The sequence below is a fragment of the Gigantopelta aegis genome, chromosome 8 (assembly GCF_016097555.1).
Source record: "Gigantopelta aegis isolate Gae_Host chromosome 8, Gae_host_genome, whole genome shotgun sequence".
In the NCBI taxonomy this organism is placed as follows: domain Eukaryota; kingdom Metazoa; phylum Mollusca; class Gastropoda; order Neomphalida; family Peltospiridae; genus Gigantopelta; species Gigantopelta aegis.
The window spans coordinates 19,592,598-19,612,721 of record NC_054706.1 but is presented as its reverse complement, the minus strand read 5'-3'; the positions used below and the strand labels follow the sequence as shown (position 1 = coordinate 19,612,721).

The window sequence follows — 20,124 nt, the reverse complement described above, 5'->3', positions numbered from 1 at the left end:
TCCTTTACCTTTATACATAGTCCAATCAATGACAGACATTCTGCTATAAAATTAGGTCTCACAGACCAATCAATACACTGCTTGAAAAACAGTAAAAGCAGAAGTTAAACATTTCTATATACGTAAAAGTAACACTGGAAGGTATTTTTAATTTTCCGTGGTACAAATTCACAGTAATTTTGAGTAAATAAATTAGTGATATTAGCGTGTGACGAGCGAGCAGTTTTTTGCCCATGCGGAAGTTGTTTTGCACGAGTACACGCGAGCGGGAGCAATTGCTCAAGCCATAACAACTGTAATTCTGTGTCTATCGAAAATAACTGATCGAGCGGATAAAGACAAGAACTGGGACTGTAAGTGAAGCCAATGGTTTTCTCTGTCTTATGAGCACCTCATCTTTCGTTGTAGCATTCCATGCAGACAACTAAGTTCTTATTCGGGTACACAACGTCATTCGTAACCAACCTGCAGGGGACATACCAGAATATAATATCGGCCTACGAATGCATACAGACAACATTGGAAGTGTTTACTGATATTCGTGAAAATGCTTGTCTCAAGGCAAAATTCAAACGACTGTACGAGACAAAACATAACTGGTATGGCGAAGACACTCTGCATAGAGATGAACATTCCATGGCACTGTGGTCCGCAGACATCACGGAACAATGTACATATTGGCGATTGAGTTTTTTCATACCATACCTTGACACAATGGTATCAGAATTGTCAAACAGGTTCAGCCACTTTCAAAATGATGCTGCTATGGCTCTATCCATTGTACCAGCTCATCTCAGTCTTCTCTCGGAACAAAAGGTTCAGGCCATCCAATGGCCGTTCAGTGAAGAGGTCCCTTGTACCAGCAGCTTGGAAGCAGAGTTGGAGCTGTGGAGCGAAGGCGGCGCAATATTCAAGACTTACCTACACACATAACTGATACCTTGCTTGGTATTGCAAAAACATTATTCCCCAACATCTCCTATATCTTACACTGCCTACTACTCATTCCGATATCAGCCGCTTCTGTTGAACGGACCCATTCAGTGCTAAAACTGGTCAAAACTAGGCTAAGATCATCTATGGGAGAAGAAAGGCTGTACACACTCATTCTTCTTGACATTCATAAAGATATCCTGCATAACTATGACTCAATCGTAGACCAATTCACTGACCAACGGCCTTGACGAATGTTACTATTAAATCCACTGGAATAAAGTGCACATGTACATTTGTAAATAATATGGACTTCAAAATTATTTTTTTCTCAAATACATACATGGCTATAGGCTGTATGGACACTTGGTCTAGAAAGTATTGAATAGCTGACAATAGACCTTAGTCTAAGCGAATGTATAGTTTCTTGTGATTCAAACCTTTTTTGTGATTTACTAAAAATTCAAACAAATTTAATAGATAAATATCAGCAACAAAACGTCAGAAATGACATATTTGAACATCATTAAAACTCCATTGCTACCCCTCCCCCCCCCCCCCAAAATCACACCACTTTTTTTTTTCACCACCGTATATTAATTAAAAAAAATATATGTACATGAAATATTGTTATTAATTATCAGCAAAAGATCATCATTTAGAGCCGCCAAAATGTGTCTTAAGCATTGTACGTTTTCAAAATGTCCTTGCCAAATGAGGGGGGGGCAATCCCCCTCCAAACCTCCCCCAAAGTTCCTTTGGCATTCCACCTCATGTCATTCCCCCTCCCCACCTGGATTTTCTTGATCTGCCACAGAGTACCACTGTGTCACTGAAGTAGTCTTGTGCTTGAAACATGTATGGGGTACCTATAAAAAAAGTACTCAAGTGTTGTGTGGAACTAGGGTAGTCATAGAAAGAAAGGAAGAAAGAAATGCTTTATTTAACGACACACTCAACACATTTTATTTACGGTTATATGGCATCAGACATATGGTTATGGACCACACAGATTGAGAGAGGAAATCCGCTGTCGCCACTTCATGGGCTACTCTTTCCGATTAGCAGCAAGGGATCTTTTATTTGCGTTTCCCACAGGCAGGATAGCACAAACCATGGCCTTTGTTGAACCAGTTATGGATCACTGGTCGGTGCAAGTGGTTTACACCTACCCATTGAGCCTTGCGGAGCACTCACTCAGGGTTTGGAGTTGGCATCTGGATTAAAAATCCCATGCCTCGATTGGGATCCGAACCCAGTACCTACCAGCCTGTAGACTGATGGCCTAACCACGACGCCACCGAGGCCGGTTAGGGTAGTCATAGATGCTACCCGTTATCTCTGAAATGAGCAGCTTGACCTCCAATTTTTTTCTGATTCAAGTTAAGGGTAAGGGGTGGTAGTATTTATATCCATGATGTTTATGTCGATTGATACACTGCAGGTAGGAATTTGAGCCATATATGTTACTATTGTTGTCTATGGGATTTGATTTGGTAGTATACACCCTAAAGATGAAAGGAGACTGATGATGACATCTGAAGTGAAAGAGAAAACCATCTACATCTGACTAATTGTAATCACATTTAAAAAAAAATAAAAGCCTCTAATTGTAAATATGTATTAGTATTTTTAATATACTTACTGTAGTGGTGTTTCAAAATGCTTTTTTGCTTGTTTTGCAGTTCTCCTTTTATCCATTAAAGACATGTCTAGTCTTACATTAGTTTTTTGACTACTTCTAGCAGTTATACCAAGATCCATTTCCAATCCGAGACCATTAGCAAACTCTGTAATTGTTTTTGTCAAATCTCCTTTGTTAATCACTTCCTTTATTTCTTCAAACTCTTCCAAAGAGGATACTGACAGAGTTATTTTAAGATCAGGAGACATTTTAACAACCTTTGCATTTTGAAAACGTTCAAAGCATTTGCTAAGTAAAGTGACATCTTTCAAGCACTGAAACACTGCATCTTCATCGTCTACCTCTTGTTCACCACCTTCGCTAACAAGAACTGGATCTATGGAAATATCAAACTCTGAAAAATAAATGTAAACAAATAAATTGGTCATACTGGTTTTAAATGTGAAATCTACATTAAAACATACAATTAACAATTGTAAGTTACTATGTTTAAAAATATGGCACATGTCAATATCCAGAACATAATTTACACTGCATGAACAAGGTACATACAAAATTTTATCATGCATGTTAATTTAATTGCTAGACACCGACATTCAGCAGTATAGACTTGGGTTTTGGTTTCTCAATTTTTAAGTCAATATTCCCAATCTGATTGCAGGGAAAAGTATTTAACATGAACTGAATGTTCTTATGTCAGTTATGTTACTTTACAATAACATGAACTGGACTGTCCTGTCTGTCTTTGAAACATCTCTTCCTGCTAAATGGACTGATGACAGCAGTGGGGTTTTCTAGCTATAGCTCTCTAATTATCTATGTGGTCCTGAATTCATTTCATTTCAACTTATTTTTGTGCTTATATCCAATTAAGGTTCAAGCACACTGTCCTGGGCACACACCTCAGTTATCTGTGCTGTCTATCCAGGACAGTTGGCTGGTGGTTAATGAGAGAGAAGAGGGTGTATATAGTGGTCTTACACCTACCCATTGAGTCGTTAAAACTCACTCTGGGTGGGAGCCGGTACCGGGCTGCGAACTCTGTACCTACCAGCTGTATGTCCGATTGCTTCACCACGACACCATCAAGGCTGGTAGGTTCTGAATTAACCATGTATGCCTGATACCATATCACCATAATTAAAAAATATGTGTTGAATGTGTTACATTTCTTTCTTTATATTTATTTATCAATGAAACTTAATTTGCATTCCTTCGCCACACATATATCAATGAATTTCACACAAATAATATTATGAATATCATAACATATGTGCTCCTCCGCAGAAACATGCAGCTGCATGATCAATCAATATATTACATTTGCTGTCACACATCTTTTGTTATTTTTGATAACACATACTACAGTGAAACCCCTCTATACTGGACATCCATGGGACCAAGTAAAATGTCCGGTTTTCAGAGGTGTCCGGTTTTCAGGGGTCTGCCTGGACGGAAATACCTTCCGTTCTCCATAAAATAGGGAAAGTGTTAAAGTGTTTTAAAACAAGAACAACAAGAATATGTTGAAAAATGGTGCATTTATGAGCATTTAGAAAAATAAAAACATCCATGGGAGTAATATTCTTTTCAAACTCTGCCTTATAAACCTCTTGTTTTTTGATGATATCTCCAACTGTTGATTTGCCAATACTAAACTTTTCACTCAAAGATCTTAACGTTGGTTTAGGTACACTTTCGAAACTTTTAATTATTTTGAGTTTACCATCGAGCGAGAGTTCAACACGGCGACGTTTAGCTGGACGTTCCGTCATGTTGAAAATCGACATGAAAATGAAACACTACTAACATCTATTCGACTACGCAAAGCCAACATATACTTTTGCTTACTCTTTATTTCGCTAAACAAACGTTTAAAAAAAACACAACACATTCACACAATAGGAAGGCAGCAAATTAAATTCCCTGTTATTTGTGTCAATCTTTGAAGCAAATCATGAGACATATTTGTGAAGGATCACATTTAAGACCTTAAAACACACTCGTAACTTAATAAAGACATCTAACCCAAACCCGAACTCCGCTAATGTTAACCATAATTACAACACAATCAATGTGTTTACAGTAGTTAACTCCATACCAAAGCTTGCGATCAGTCCTTTTAATTGTTTATTGTCAAGTTGCTAATCTTGCCTGCTGAGCGGTACCTGTACTGTATGCAGCGGTGATTACACTGATAACAGCGATCTCGAGCATGCGCATATTGCACTAGCCATCGGTGTTCACAGACAGGTGGGCGCCATATTGATTGGTATCGGTTTGATCGTCCGGTTTTCAGGGGTAGGATTTACACTAAGTTGACACATTGGGACCGAATTGTTTGTCCGGTGTTCAGTTTAGAGGGGTTTCCGGTTTAGAGGGGTAAAATATAGTGTTAAAAGATGTGTAAATCACGGGAAACGTCCAGTTTTGAGGGGATTCCGGTTTAGAGGGGGTCCGGTGTTGAGGGGTTTCACTGTATATATACTCTTCAAAAAATGTAGAGGAACTAATTTACAATTGCCAAAATTGTAAAGTATATGAGCTGTGGGGAATGGTTATATGATAATAGTGAATTAATTAGGCAAACATTACAACTGGTAGTTCAGTATTACAGTAGGTTTTATGACCACCAAAGATCACTGCAGAAGTGAAATTTGAAAGTTGATGTTTTTTTATCAGTAAATCGCAAATTCAAACAATAAAAATGACTAAAAACAAAACAATAACAACTGTATGATCAACAGAATGAAAAAGACTGACAGAAATAATGTTCCACAGTGATTAATCGACATTCCTGGAAATTGTCAAAATCGAGAATGACACCCGGGCCACACACATGTACAGGGAAACTGCATGATGAATGTGCAAACCATGGAATGTGTTTCGGTGTGTTGATAAAAAGACATGAACATTCTTTACTAGGATGTCTAATAGCTGATATTAACATTAATATTTCAGGTTCCCTTACTTTTTTTTAAGAGTATATATAACAAGAGGCCCATGGGACCTGAACTGCTCACCTGGTATATATACCTCTGAACATGTGAACCATAGTAATAATGATTTATCACAAATGGTCGTTTGGTGACAGCTAATTTGACATTAATATGGCCAATGAACAAATGAAGATGTGCATACATACATGTATGTATTGTAACCCAAACCAATAAATGATCCACTTTTACCATAGCATATATTTGCCTTGAAATTTTGTGAATTCTAATTTCAGCTGTGACATAATTAAGGAATAAATGAAGATGTAAACCAGTGATGGTTAGAGTCATGAGATGATCATTTGTACCAGCTTTGGTTGACATCTACATGGTGGACATTGAGAATAAGTCGAAGATCTTTCAGCCAATCAGAGGCTAGGGCATATTAGACTTAGAATTGCCGTGACAAATAACAACACTTGGTCAGGGCCGTGAGTGAATTGTTTGTACCAAGTTTGGTTCAATTATATCTGCATGGTGAAATATGATGGCCATATTGGTTTTTGACTTGTCCCACTTATGGGGTCATGAGAAGATTATTTGTACCAAGTTTGGTTGAAAGTGTCTCAGTCAATCAGAGGCCAGACCGGCTATACTGGATTTTGAAACGGCCTGAAAAATAACAACACTTGGTCAGGTCCATGAGAGGATTATTTGTACTAAGTTTGGCTTAAATTTTCCTGATGGAACTTGAGAAGTCAAAAAGGTCTTGGTCAGAGGCAGAGGGGCAGTTGCTGTCAGAGGTGAAGAAAATCCTCAAATTCGGGCAAAAACTATAGATATTCAGGAAAAATTAGCTTGCCTGAAACCTGAATTTTCTCCATATATTTCCATCATTCTAACCACAAATATTAGTTGTAATGCATGTAAAAATGCATAGTTATTCGTTTGCAACCCTATATTTGGCAGTAATGCTAATATGAATAGATGTTGATACCAAAATCAGGTATTTTCATAAAAATCAGCCTTCCCCACTACAAAAATAGGAGCTGGCACATTTGATGCCTATATATGGTCCAAGGCCAGGACGGCCATCTTGGATTCAGAAGTGGCCCGAAAATATAGTCAAATAATGTACACAGGCTAATTTAACAGGTTGTGATTAATTTCTGTAACTTTTGCCTATTAATGCTATATGGACCATTTAACAATTACCAATATGTAACGCATACATAATGTTCAGTACATAACACTAATTAGGACACTACGTACATACTCTAAAATTACCTAACGATCTACACCCATTCTTCCTGTCATCATAACATGGTTGACGATTGTTGGTGTTAAGAAGTAGGGGTTTTTTTTCATGACAGTCCATATTTAATAAAAGAAATGAATAAAAAATAATAATAATAATAACAATAAAAATGGTTTTTTTGTTTTTTTTCATTTCTCTACCATTAATATAAAATATTATGTATGTACTCTTTACACCAACAGTAAATTTTTTTTAATAATTTTTTAAAAATAATAATGCATAAAAATAAAATAAGGTTGGTTTATTTTTCTGAGTATAGCGTCAGGTTCCCAATAACACATTTATTTAGGCCTAAATGATTAACAAAAATAACATGGGTCTTAAAACACTGCCCCTCCCCCTACCCCTCGAGCATTATGTAATTGTTGACTCTTCTTTCATAGAACACTTGTGCCAATAGCTGGCCATTGTCAAAACTTCAAAACAAATCCTCTGCCCATCCCTGGGAAGGTGCTGTATAAAATGTTTATAAATATATGTTTTGGATTTATGAGATGACCCCTCATTCAAGACACTTCAATTTATTGAATATCACATGAGAAGCTCAGCACCTGCATAAATTTCTAGTTGGATGAAAACATGAATAGCGAATTCTGTTTATCATATAACTATCTTAAAATAGATTTTAAGTTGATATTTATCAAACAACACAGCGTTATAATTGCGGATTGATATGCTTCAATGAAAGACATCCAATCAGCTGATTGGGCGTCTCACTACTCTCATAAGAAGTAGATTATGCCATGATATAGTTCTCCAATAACTCTACAAATTAATCCTAACAAACTCATCCCTATATAGTTTGTTATTGCATGGTTATTATTCACAACAATAACATATTTAAGTAAATAATTAAAATCCAGAAATGATTAGTAAAAACAACAACAAGTCAACAGGACAGCACTTTAACCTAGATACAGAGTGGAAATATTTGAACTGATTCACTGTCACTGCTCAAGTTGAGGATTCTTCTGCGTTTGACAGGCACAGGACTGGGAGATTTGTTCAGTACATTAATGGTGATGTTTCCACAAGTTACATGTATGTTTCCTCCAAACATGGTTTGGATTAGGGTCTCCACGAGTACTCGAGTACTCGGGCACGGGCTGTGTCTAGCAAGACTCGAGTCAATTCACTGGACTCAAGTACCTATGTGCATGGAAGAGCACTCCCATTTAATTGTAAAACAAATTTAATGTCATTAAATATATTTGCCTCCGGCTATGAGACATGGAGGAAAAGCAAAAGTTGAATGTGTGGAATATGCAATACAGTGGCGTGATTTGACATCCATGTTCAGCGCTGGAATTAAGATGCATAAGGCTATTTTACTTTATTCCTTAGTCTCATTATCATCTAGTGTAAATAGGTACTCGGGTCCGGGTCGAGTTTGATTCTCGAGTACTCGAGTCCAAAAATGTTGCACTCGTGCAGGCTCTAGTTTGGATCCCTTCAGAAGTGGTGATTACTTGTGATTGTTGCCTTGTGGAACCTATATAATCTCTGTTTTTCATTTTCATAATGAAATTACAAAGTAGTTCTGGTTTGATTACCTACAGACCTTGCAAATTTGCATGTACAGTTCAACCTGTCTTAAGCGGTCACACAAGGGAGTAGATAAAAGTGGCCACTTAATACAGGTAGCTGCTGATTACAAGTCTTTAAAACATTTGTTGTTGTTCCTTGTTTTACCGTCTGTACTGCTTAATTAATTAACGGATGTGTGCTTCACAATTGACTACAAATCAACTTTCAACATGCATGTCGCCTCCTTTAGAAAAATGCAACTGGAATGTATTAAATGAATCGTTCTCAACAAGTTTATTTTCTTTTTCCATATAATTATTTAATTCCTACTTCATGCGGTGTAGTAATAGTACGTGAAATTACATATGTCAAGTGTAGCCTGTCCAGAAGCAATCAGATGCATTCCAGAGTCATACTTTCTTAATTGATAAACAGTTGAGATGTCGGGACTGAATGGGTACTAGTATTACTTAAGGTGTGAAGATTGGTTATTTGTTGCACCATATCACTGTTCTTAAAATATCCCTTTTATATAACAGTAAACATTTATTGTGGCCACTTCTTACAGGTGCATTTACATTATAAATTGTTTGGGAGGGAAAAAGTGGCCACTTAAGGCAGGTGACCACTGTTTCAGGTGGCCGCTAGGACAGGTTTGACTGTACCTTTAAATTTGTATACCATTATTACATTAATACACTAAATTATCACATGAGTTTACGACATGGATATCCTGCCCCATACAAAGGTACATGTATAGGATTAAAATTAATTTAAAAAATTAAAAGTTATAGGATAAAACAGCTTACCAAATGGCTGCATGGCAGCATGCCTTCTCCTTCCACTACTACTGGCTGCCATTGTAGTTGAATTCTGCTCCTAGATCATCTTGTGTAATTAATGCTCTCAAACCATCTGTCAATTAAAAAAAAAAGAATAATTCCATTATTAGGAACCTTTAACTACCAGGTAATTTCCTTATTAATCTTTGTTTCGTTACAATTAAGGTTAATTATTTTTTTGTATTATTATTTTTTATTGTTTTATTATTTTATTTTTATTGATCGATTTATTTCTTCTTCTTTTTTTGAGGAGAGGCTGCTTTCTTATTGTTTAAGCAGTTGTTCACTATTAAGTTGAATTTGGAGAATATATTTTATGATACATTTGTATTAATTCATTTAAAAAGGTAATTTGAAATACATTACATACTATAATTATAGTTATATGATCACCCAGATAATGAAAGAGGAAACCTGCATTGCAACATCCCTTAGACAGAACAGTACATACCAAAGCCTTTGTTACACCAGTTGTGGAACATTGGCTGGAATGACAAATGATTCAATGGGGATCGATCTGACTGACAGTGCATCAGGCAAGTGCTTTACCAGTGAGCCATATACATGTACCACCCTACAGGCCAAATTCAAGCCTGATTTTTTTTATATATGGTCTGGATTTCATAGAAAGGTATTAATTCATATTACATTATATATACTAGTGGAAACAAATAATACTATATAACAGGAAAAAAAGTTTAAATAGTTTTGTTTAACGACACCACTAGAACACATTGATTTATTGATATCGGCTATTGGATGTCAAACTTTTCATAACTTTTTACATATACTAGTAGTCTTGGTTATAAAGATATACGGTGACAGGCGGTCTCCCTGTCTATATATCCTCTTTCTAATTTAAAAGTTTCTGATAAATAACCATTTTGCAGAACACTAGAAATGGAATTTTTATCAAATGTTTTAATCAAACTTTTTATTGAACTTTTAAAATTAAATATTTCTAACGCTTTTTCAATAAAAGTCCATGATACTGAGTCAAAGGCTTTTTTAAAATCCACTAGTACTAACAGACCAGGTATATATTGCGCGTTTCAGTGTATTGCATTAGGTCATATATCAAACATATATTCTCTCCAATATACCTTCCTTTTATAAAACCTGTTTGATCTTTATCTATTATTTTATCTAAAACCGTTTTAATTCTATTTGCAACACAACCAGCAGCCATTTTGTAAGTGCAGTTCAAAAGAAATTGTCTTAGGTTCATTTTGCTTAGGAATACGTTATTACCGGGTATATGCCCAGTTTTTACACATGGAACATTTCTACAATACTGTAGCTATAATTTATTGATCTAACTATAAAATGTCCCAAATCAGCCCAAAACATTTTGAAAAATTCGGCTGTGAATCATCTGAGCCAGGGCTTATTTCGTTCTTCATGTTTTTAAGTATGTTTAAAACATCTTTATATGTTATTTTTCCTTCTAGCGCTTGTGCTTCTTCAATTGTTAGCTTATTAAAATTGTAACTGGATAGCTCCTCAACTACATGTATGTTAGTATTTGATTTTTCAGTTGGTGCAGAATATAAGATTTGGTAAACACATTTGGTTTCCGTTAAGATATCTTTTTGGTCTGTTACTACTGTATTGTTTTTTAATTCTATCCTTGATATTAATTTACTATAGTAATTTCTGGACTCCATGTTACAGAAATATTTAGTTGGCTTTTCGCCCTCTTCAATCCATTTTGCCCAGGCTCGGATGCAATGCCATTTAAGTTTTTCTCTTCTCAACTCTATTAGTTCATATTTTTTATCTTCTAATATGTTTATGTCTGTAGTATTATTTTCTTCCAAGGATTTTATTTCATCACATAGATTCATTTCTAATTCTTTCATTTTTTTTCATTTTTATAGGCTTACAATGAGTTCAGTTGATAGTGTTGTTTGGGGCATGGACAATCATGTGACATTTTTAATTCAACAATTACACAACCAGTCTCCCTCCCTCAACATTTTGTAACACATCAGTTATGAATGGCTCTGACATCTACACATGTATATGTCAAGTCAGTGTTACGTTATTGATCTAGAACGGTCCCAATGTTGTTGATAAAGATATACAAACTATGACAAAATCTGTCACTATAAAGGATTTTATTCCAAACTTGGGATTCCATAATTTAAAGATAATCTAAAAAACCTTAATTTTAGACACCATTATAAATGCATAACAAGTTGTCAAATAGACCAGCGTGTGCGTGCAGCCAGAGTTCTAAGAGTAAAAATAATCTGACCCCGATATAGCTCTGATTGGTGAACATGCCACAGAGTACTGTGCATCAAATCATGTTCCAGTCACATTGTCTGCGACTTTGAAACAAACTTATTGAAACAAACAAAAATTAAATAGTCAGCTATGATTACTAGTGTTTTCCCTAGCTTGTTTTAGCATGGTGCAGCACCATGCCTCAGTAGTCTAGCACCATCTTGCCTTAATTAACCTGTGCCATGCTGCACTGAGATTAAAAAAGCCTTTTTCAATAATTAATTATAAAATTGCCTTGATGAAACACTAGGAGATCTGTTTTAAGAATAAAGAAATAATTTGAGTAAAAAGAATTCTACAAACTATCACAAATAAAACAAAATAAACCTCCATCTTATTTGATTTTAAACAATGGTTAATCAGCTACAGAACCGTGATGCTGATTATGCATCTTCAGCTAATAGTAATACCTAAGATCTTTGAACCGCAATGCCAATTCGATATGGCCTCTTCTGGTGAGTGTTACATTCTAATTGAGGGATTATCGGTAGGACTTTTCTTTGGTACTGTCACGTATAAAGAACATTATAAATACTTATATCATATATAGAGTTAGAGTTAGGGTTACCTCCCCCCCCCCCGGGAACGCCCCCCCCATGGAAATCCGGACTGACCGGAATGGGCCTCCCGCCTGCTTGATCGCCTGATTGGCCAGTGGTGCTGCGCTCCCCTCTTTGCGAATCCTTTATCCTCCAGGGCTAAACTTAATAAATTAAAAATATATATATATATATATAAATATTATTAGTAAGTAAATAATTATAGTATATATTTATTTGGAACTGCCCGATCGAAATTGTAATTAATTGCACCTACTAATTATATATTAAAAGAATAGAATGTTATAAGGCTCTTTAATTATGGTGCTATTATAAATATTTGATTAATAATATATAAATATGTTAGACCCCAATCTGTATTAATTGTTTGATTTATTTTTTAAGTGGTCATACCACATTAATTAAAATTACCCCCTGCACTCTTTTCATCCATCCCCCCCCCCCCCCCCCCCCCCCGTCCCGGAATCGGCAACTGGCGAAGTCAGAGGCTGAATCCGGGGTGGGCGTGCCTGAACCCTTGTGGATAGGGGCACGTAAATATAGTTGCCCGTTGCCCGTTGCCCGTTAGGGTTATATAGTGACAGTGCCATAGGAAAGTCCTTCTGGATTATATTTATGGGGGCGAACTGGTACCTTTGTGGGGGTGAACTGGTTAAGCACGTGGGGGCGAACTGACATCCTATTTGGGGGCAAATTGACTGCATGGGGGCGAACCGACTGGGGGCAAACTGGCTTTAGGGCGATAAGTCTGGTACCCAAATAAGTTGTGCTGTTTGTAATTAGGGTAAACCGTCCTAACTTCGGACGCTTTCTTGTAGCTATCCGTGTGACGTCATGCCATTACCTCTGTCTCGATCTTCACATCCAGTTATGTATTGGGAACCCACTTCCGGATTCTTGACCGCATCATATGTTTATAAATCGAAAACGAGGCTTTGGCAAATCTTTTTGTAATTAAGTGATCTTATACGGCCCAACTTCGGACAAGGCGTCCTAATTACGGACAGTGCATTCGAGGCGCAATATCTACATCATGTAAGCATCTACCTGTTTACAAATCAACAGAGAAACACTGGTTTTGACCGTTTTACACATAGGAAACGTTTTATTTAGCAATTAATAAGCAGAAAAAACATGTCAGAAACTAGGTTAAAAGTTTTAGTATGGAAGCACAGTTGTGTCAGAAATCCCGTGCACGTTTTGACTTGGAGTAGATATTGAATACATTGTTTATATTATGTGTATCTTTATCAATAAATAATTAAATAGCACCTCTGTTGTATCAGAGTAATATTTTTTTAATATATATCACCAATAATATAAGGTAGGCCCTAATTACAAGTAAACATTTGTTGTAAAACAATTACGCCTAATGGAATGTCACATTAGAACTTTAAATACAAATTTTGGGAATATAAAATTGAAACTTTTTATACAAATTCATGAAATGTAAAATTGGAATTTTATATACAAATTCAAGGAATGTGAAATTAAATTAATATTTTTTCCAACTGGAAAAACATTCACCCTTTGCAACAACTTATGCACATTCATGACAAAAAAACTGATCTTCAGTCAAAACACCAGAAGCATCATGTGTCACAGGTATACAGTCAACATGCATCCATTTGTCACATCCATCACATGCAACCCATCTCAATGTGTCTTCACCCCACACTTGCAAACAAATAAAACATTTAGTCTCACTTTCACACCTGATACTAGCTGCATTTGTGGTTTTTGTTTTTTTTATTTTGGGTTCCATCTTTAGTTTTGATTTTTGTTCTCTCTTTTTTTGATTCTCAATTTTTTTTGGTTCTCTTTTTTCTTTTTCCTCTCGATCAATTCTTTTTTTCTTCAAAAATGTCATCACTTGTGAGGACAAAGTAGGAGTTACCTTTTTTTTTAGACAGGGAGTGCGTGCTGCTTCTAACAACTGGATTATGGGGATATGGGAGAACATCACTATCAGGGTCATTGGGGTGGGATGCATTTGAAAAGGGGAAAAAATCATATCTGTTTCCTGTAGATGTTGCGGGGGTGCATGATTGTGATGTTGATGCTTGTGTTTTTAATGCTTGGTTTTTTAATCTCTTCCAGGTATCAAATAAAGCTGAGTTTTTGATAGTTTCATTCGACAAAAATTTGGACTGAAACATGGCTTTTTGGCTGCTGGAGAGGGTATTTTCCAGAACCTTCAGTGCCTCGGTAGCTGGACAGACTTGAGTAACCTCCACTCCAGTCTCCAGGTTGTCAATACTCTCAATAGTGTTTGGTAAGGTGGCTTCCTGTAACACTTCTGGAGTCGTAGAATCTTCGATATCTGGTGATGGGACACTTGACACTGCTGCCACTGCACTCATTGGCTGAATTTGTTGCGAGCTGCCCTGAATGTGGTCTGCGCTGGTAGATGGAGATAAAGTTGGATCTTGCCTACTGGACACCAGTGATGGGGCAAAAGCCGATCGGGTATTTTTTTTCTATCGCAAGGAAATATACCACACTTTTCAAACCCACTCGAGACATTCTTCTCTGTGATAGACTTTTGCCAGGCTTTAGAAAACAGCTGACAGAAATTTACTTTGGAAACTATTACTCCAGGGTTTTCATTCATGAAGTCCTGACAGATGGAGTTCCAGGCTTTTTTGAAAGGTCCAAAGATACTCCTATCCATGGGTTGCAGCCAGTGAGTCGTGTGAGGAGGAAGAAGCAAGATGATGATATTTTCTTGTCTGGCACACTCAATAATTTCCAAAGTACCATGGCTGTCATGCTGGTCCATGATGAGGAGCTGGGGTTGTTCAGGGCCAATATGCGGTAGAAAATGCGTTTTGAACCATAGCTCACCAATGCCTTGTTTGGTCCAGCCTGAATCTGAACAGCTGAATTTTGAACCAGGTGGTGCTTTGTCAGTATCCATGGACAGGAGTGTCTTTGAAGTCTTACCCTTCACGATGAAGTGAGGTGGCATCATCTCTCCAGCAGCATTACCACATGCCAGAATGGTAATCTGTTCTTTATTGCCACTTGTCCTAGCCTGAAGATTCCGGATACCCTTTCTGGCAAGGACTCTACCAGGTTTGTGATCTAGGGAAATCCCACTTTCATCCTGATTCCAAATTTGATGAGGTTTATTTTGCAAACCATTTCTCTCAAGAACTTCCTCTAATTTAGCAAAATAACCATCTACGTTTGTTTTGTTCATTGCCCTATGCCTGACTGCTGCAGTTGGTTCAGGGGCACGGAGTCGTAAATCGGGATGTCTTTTCTTGAAACATCTCCACCACTTCTCACCGGGAATCCCATTTTTAAAGCGAGAAACATTGAGTCCATGCTTCTTCATCAAGGAGCCAGCATGTTCCAGAAAAACCTTGATGCTTATCCCCACTCCCATTTCCGCTAAATTGCAAGCATAGTCAACAAGTTTCCTCTCCAAGTCATAATCAGCAGTTGTTGGCCTGCCTGGGGAACAGCTTTCATCGACTCTACCAGAAACTCTGTCCATTAATGAACTTCTTGGGACATCGTACATATTACTGGCCTTTCTGATGCTCATGCCATGAACTTTAACTGCATCAACAGCATTTGTCATTTGTAATTCGCTCCATCCGTTTTGGGCTTTGATTTACTGCATGGTGTTTTAATTTTGATTTTGAGTCCTTTAGGCATACTGCAAAAAATAAGAAATAAAAATAATAAAACTATTGATTTATACATGCATGTTATTTGTGTGTGTGTGTGTGTTATTTAACAATTACATTCCATCTGGAATTATATAGCATTATTATATACAGATTTGGCATGGAACAACAAAAAAGTTGGTGACCGTAATGGGCTTCCATACAAAAAAAAATTGTGGATTTCCCACTAAGCATGCGCGTCATCGGTTTTTTTTGGGGTTTTTTTTTTTTTGTGTGTTAAATGTCAAGATGGCTGTCAAATGACACGGCCAAACTTCGGACACTTTTTTTCAGTGGATTTTTCTTGAAAAGTAAGCTAATAATTAATACATTTTGACGTAAAACATGTAGATAATTGATATGATTATGTAAATAGGTAACTATTTTGTACTTTGCATCAGATGAATTTGCATAATTACCTGGAATTGTGAAGGTTCGTAACTTCGTTTAGCCAATTGTCCGATCCGTCTTCAGTATCAGCTGTGTTCGAAATCGCCGGGTACTTGCAGGAATGTTAACTACGTCATACATAATTGCAAAAAACATGTACGAAGACAATTGGTCAAGGTTTTATTAATTTTTATTCATTAATATTACGTAGTATACACGCAACACGCAATTACCCGGAACGTCCGAAGTTACGGCTACGTCCGTAATTAGGACTGTTTACCCTATAAGAACTGTACGTCATTTTTTGCAAATTTATTGATGTATATTCAGTATAAAATTGCTTCACTATGCTATGCAATTTTATACAATTGGTGACTGTTATACATCGATACATTTGTAGAGCCACCGAAAATCCACATTTGACAGAGGCAAATTCTGCATTGGAAATCAGCCGATTCCGCAATTGTGAAAAATGGCAACTTCCATGATTTTCTGTGCGATTTTCCGTGCGGTAAGAAACCGGTAATTCCGCAATGAACCCATCATCTGCATACAAACCATCGTCAAAACGGCAATTTCTGTGACTTGTATATTCAAGTGCGGACACAAACTATACTAAATAACAGTCTAGTATTTGATTGCATGTAAACAAATAAACAATAATTGAATAAATAATGATACATTGCATTGTATTACAGTATATACTGTAATACATACTGGCATCTGTCAATCAATGATGCCAGTCTGGGTTAAGTCTTTCAACAACAATTTAAATGTTAGTAAATTTAAGATACAATTATTGAATGAAAATGTTGTTAAAAAAATAATCGCGGATTCTGCAGTGAATCAGAATGTTTTATTTTGGAAGTATTTAAAAATAAAAACAACATTTAATTTACTATAGATACACAATAATGGGCTAAATAACGGTTAACGGTTTGAGGTTACATCTTGATCAATACCGTTATTATCGGAAACCAAAAGTGACTGAACTTTATGATGCGCTACGCGCCATTGCGCTCAATGTATTTTAAGTTATTGTCAGTTACCAGTCAAGTATTTAAGAAAGCACGAGGTTATTTCAATGAATAATTAAGTAAAAAAGTCTGTTTATCGACAAAAGTACGATTTTGAAAAAAAATTTGTAAAGATAACCCCCAAAAAAGAGGACGATTTTGACCAAAAAAACATGTTTTCCGTGTTTTTCCGCGGAAAATGGGAATTCCATTTTCAACGGCCGATTCCGTGATTTCCGCGGTCGCGGATTTTCGGTGGCTCTACATTTGCAAAAAATTACGAACAATTGTTATATACATAACAGATGTACATAATTCATTAATCTCTAGCTGAAAATCAAATATTTAAATGAAGTTTTATTTGATTTTGTTTAAAGATAAAACAAATTTAAAAAAAGACATAAAAAACAAGACTGGTTTCTTTTTGTAAAGGATACCTAGGTCTATTCTTACAACCCTATTATCATTTCTTTTCCTTCTTTTTATTATTCCATCTACTTTTGAATTGTATTTGTCTAAATGTCATTTCTTTCTTTCTTTAAGTAGAAAGTTACACGCTTGGCATTTTTGGAACCTCACATAAGCTTTTTAGGTCAACAGTTATGAACTAATCAAGACAATTTTACAGACATCGCTGATTTCTGAAACGAGTTTATTTGTGTAGGCTACACAACTATATATGCACAGTATAAATGAGTTAGCCTTATCAGACGTTGTGATATATTACCTTACATAAGTGGACTGTTTCTAATTAATAATAAATTAAATAGGCAAAAGGAGTTTTGATCGGACTGGTATATACATCTTCGAAGATGTATATTAAACCAGTGTATAGCAAAAATAAGTACCAGTCATATATTAAAAGGTTGCATGAACACTACCGTTCACGTCACATTTTTAATTTTTCTGTTATTATTACAGTATTATTATTATTATACTGTTTTGTAAATAGTGGCAATCAATATACAAAATTACTTTATACATGCGCGGTTTGTTAAGTGTAACGTGCCTTATTTTTCACACTCGCCAGATTGAAATCATGTGTGCTGTACGAGCGCGATCACACTCGTACACCTTTAATGAAAACGTCTGTTATTTCATGCTTCATGTCTTCAGCTGCCAGATATGTAGTTCGTGTCAGCAGATGCAGTTTTTTTCCTTTTTTAACTGGCACCATACTCGCCAGACCCTAAAATTGATGGTCGCCCAACGGACTATCTTTGTAAAATTCTTAGCCACCCTTAGCCAATAAAGGTCACCATCTGCTAATCTCCAAACCTGTAGGCCTTAGAATATATATATAGCTGACACTTAATGATTCAGAATTGCCATTTAAGTTGCATGCACTCCCACCAAGAGTGACAAACAAAATAATATTAAAACAATAAAAACAATGAAATCTACCAATTTAGGCCTATAGACAAAACATAATTTTCCATTTTGACAATGTATAGGGCCCATGCCAAAATATATCATGGTATTGGACAGTGTTGAATTATTGGTATACCCATCACAAATTGCAAAAATAATGAAATTAACAGTGTTATGTTGCTCAGAATTTAGTCATGAATAACATATGACCACTGACCATTAAAACAGGTACATCTACTATATTTCTTATCATAACATATTTAATAGATGAGATTGAAAAAGAGAGCATGATTTCTGATAATGGCGGAAACAAAATGACTGCCGTGGTCGTTAGGGGCGTTTTCTGAAAGGCTCCACGTCTAAAAATGTTCAGGAGGGTATTATATCTAAAAATCTAAAAATAAATTCTACTTTAAAATTAATTGACTCAATATGTCATTTTATATTATTGTTTAGAAAATGCTTATATAAATAGGCGTATAATTACCGTAATTAGCTATTTGGCTATCCCCGATGATCCTGAATGACACGAAGACATACTAATTCGTCTGGCCATACGAGCAAATACTGTGTAGATGCGATATCGCAACTAGTGTTCTAGGAAAGAGAAACCAAAAGTAGATCGATCTTTCTGCGAATTATAACTTCTACGAATACAAAACGCCACTACAGGTAAGACTATACTAAATAAAATTACATAGGCGACCATGTTAAGGTTTGTGTTTAAAAACATCAAACTCAAAATTATTCAGCTTATCTATTTAATTATGTTTTAAACTGTGTCAGGTGTGTTCTTTGTATACCCTAATTAATACACAATAAATAAACACAGATTTGACAATCAGATAAACTACACAGTGGCGTAACGTATTGTTTTACCTTCCCTTATCTGGGCTACATATTAAACGTTGGTTATGCCCCACTTTGGAAAGTCACGTACACGGAAATAGTTTCCATGTAAGCCATATATATATTTGAGTCGGCAAAAGTGCACACCAATAAGGTTATGGATCAAAGAAAAATGTTTTAAAAAACCAAAAGTAGATCGATCTTTCTGGGAATTATATAACTTCTACGAAAACAAAACGCCAACTACAGGTAAGACTACACTAAATAAAATTCCATAGGCGACCATGTTAACGTTTGTGTTTAAAAACATCAAACTCAATATTATTCATTTTATCTATTTAATTATGTTTTCAACTGTGCCACGTGTGTTCTTTGTATACCCTAATTAATACACAATAAATAAATACAGATTTGACAATCAGATAAACTACACAGTGGCGTAACGTATTGTTTTACCTTCCCTTATCTGGGCTACATATTAAACGTTGGTTATGCCCCACTTTGGAAAGTCACGTACACGGAAATAGTTTCCATGTAAGCCATATATATATTTGAGTCGGCAAAAGTGCACACCAATAAGGTTATGGATCAAAGAAAAATGTTTTAAAAAACCAAAAGTAGATCGATCTTTCTGGGAATTATATAACTTCTACGAAAACAAAACGCCAACTACAGGTAAGACTACACTAAATAAAATTCCATAGGCGACCATGTTAACGTTTGTGTTTAAAAACATCAAACTCAATATTATTCATTTTATCTATT

At 35.9% G+C, this 20,124-nt stretch overlaps 2 protein-coding genes across 2 annotated transcripts in view; both read right to left on the bottom strand.

The window, feature by feature from the left end:
* Positions 1-12,868, bottom strand: part of LOC121379418 — a 55,905-nt gene extending 43,037 nt beyond the window's left edge. The window contains exons 1-3 of the mRNA XM_041508029.1: positions 12,687-12,868; positions 9,169-9,274; positions 2,579-2,972 (exon numbers count right to left, since the gene is read on the bottom strand). Coding sequence (XP_041363963.1) covers positions 2,579-2,972; positions 9,169-9,220 — 446 coding nt within the window. The 5' untranslated portion in view covers positions 9,221-9,274; positions 12,687-12,868. The remainder of the gene's footprint in view (positions 1-2,578; positions 2,973-9,168; positions 9,275-12,686) is intronic.
* Positions 12,869-14,156: 1,288 nt separating this feature from the next.
* Positions 14,157-15,717, bottom strand: LOC121379282. Its single transcript, XM_041507827.1, has one exon. The coding sequence runs from the start codon at positions 15,643-15,645 to the stop codon at positions 14,413-14,415; it is 1,233 nt and encodes a 410-aa protein (XP_041363761.1). The 5' UTR covers positions 15,646-15,717; the 3' UTR covers positions 14,157-14,412.
* Positions 15,718-20,124: the final 4,407 nt, after the last annotated feature.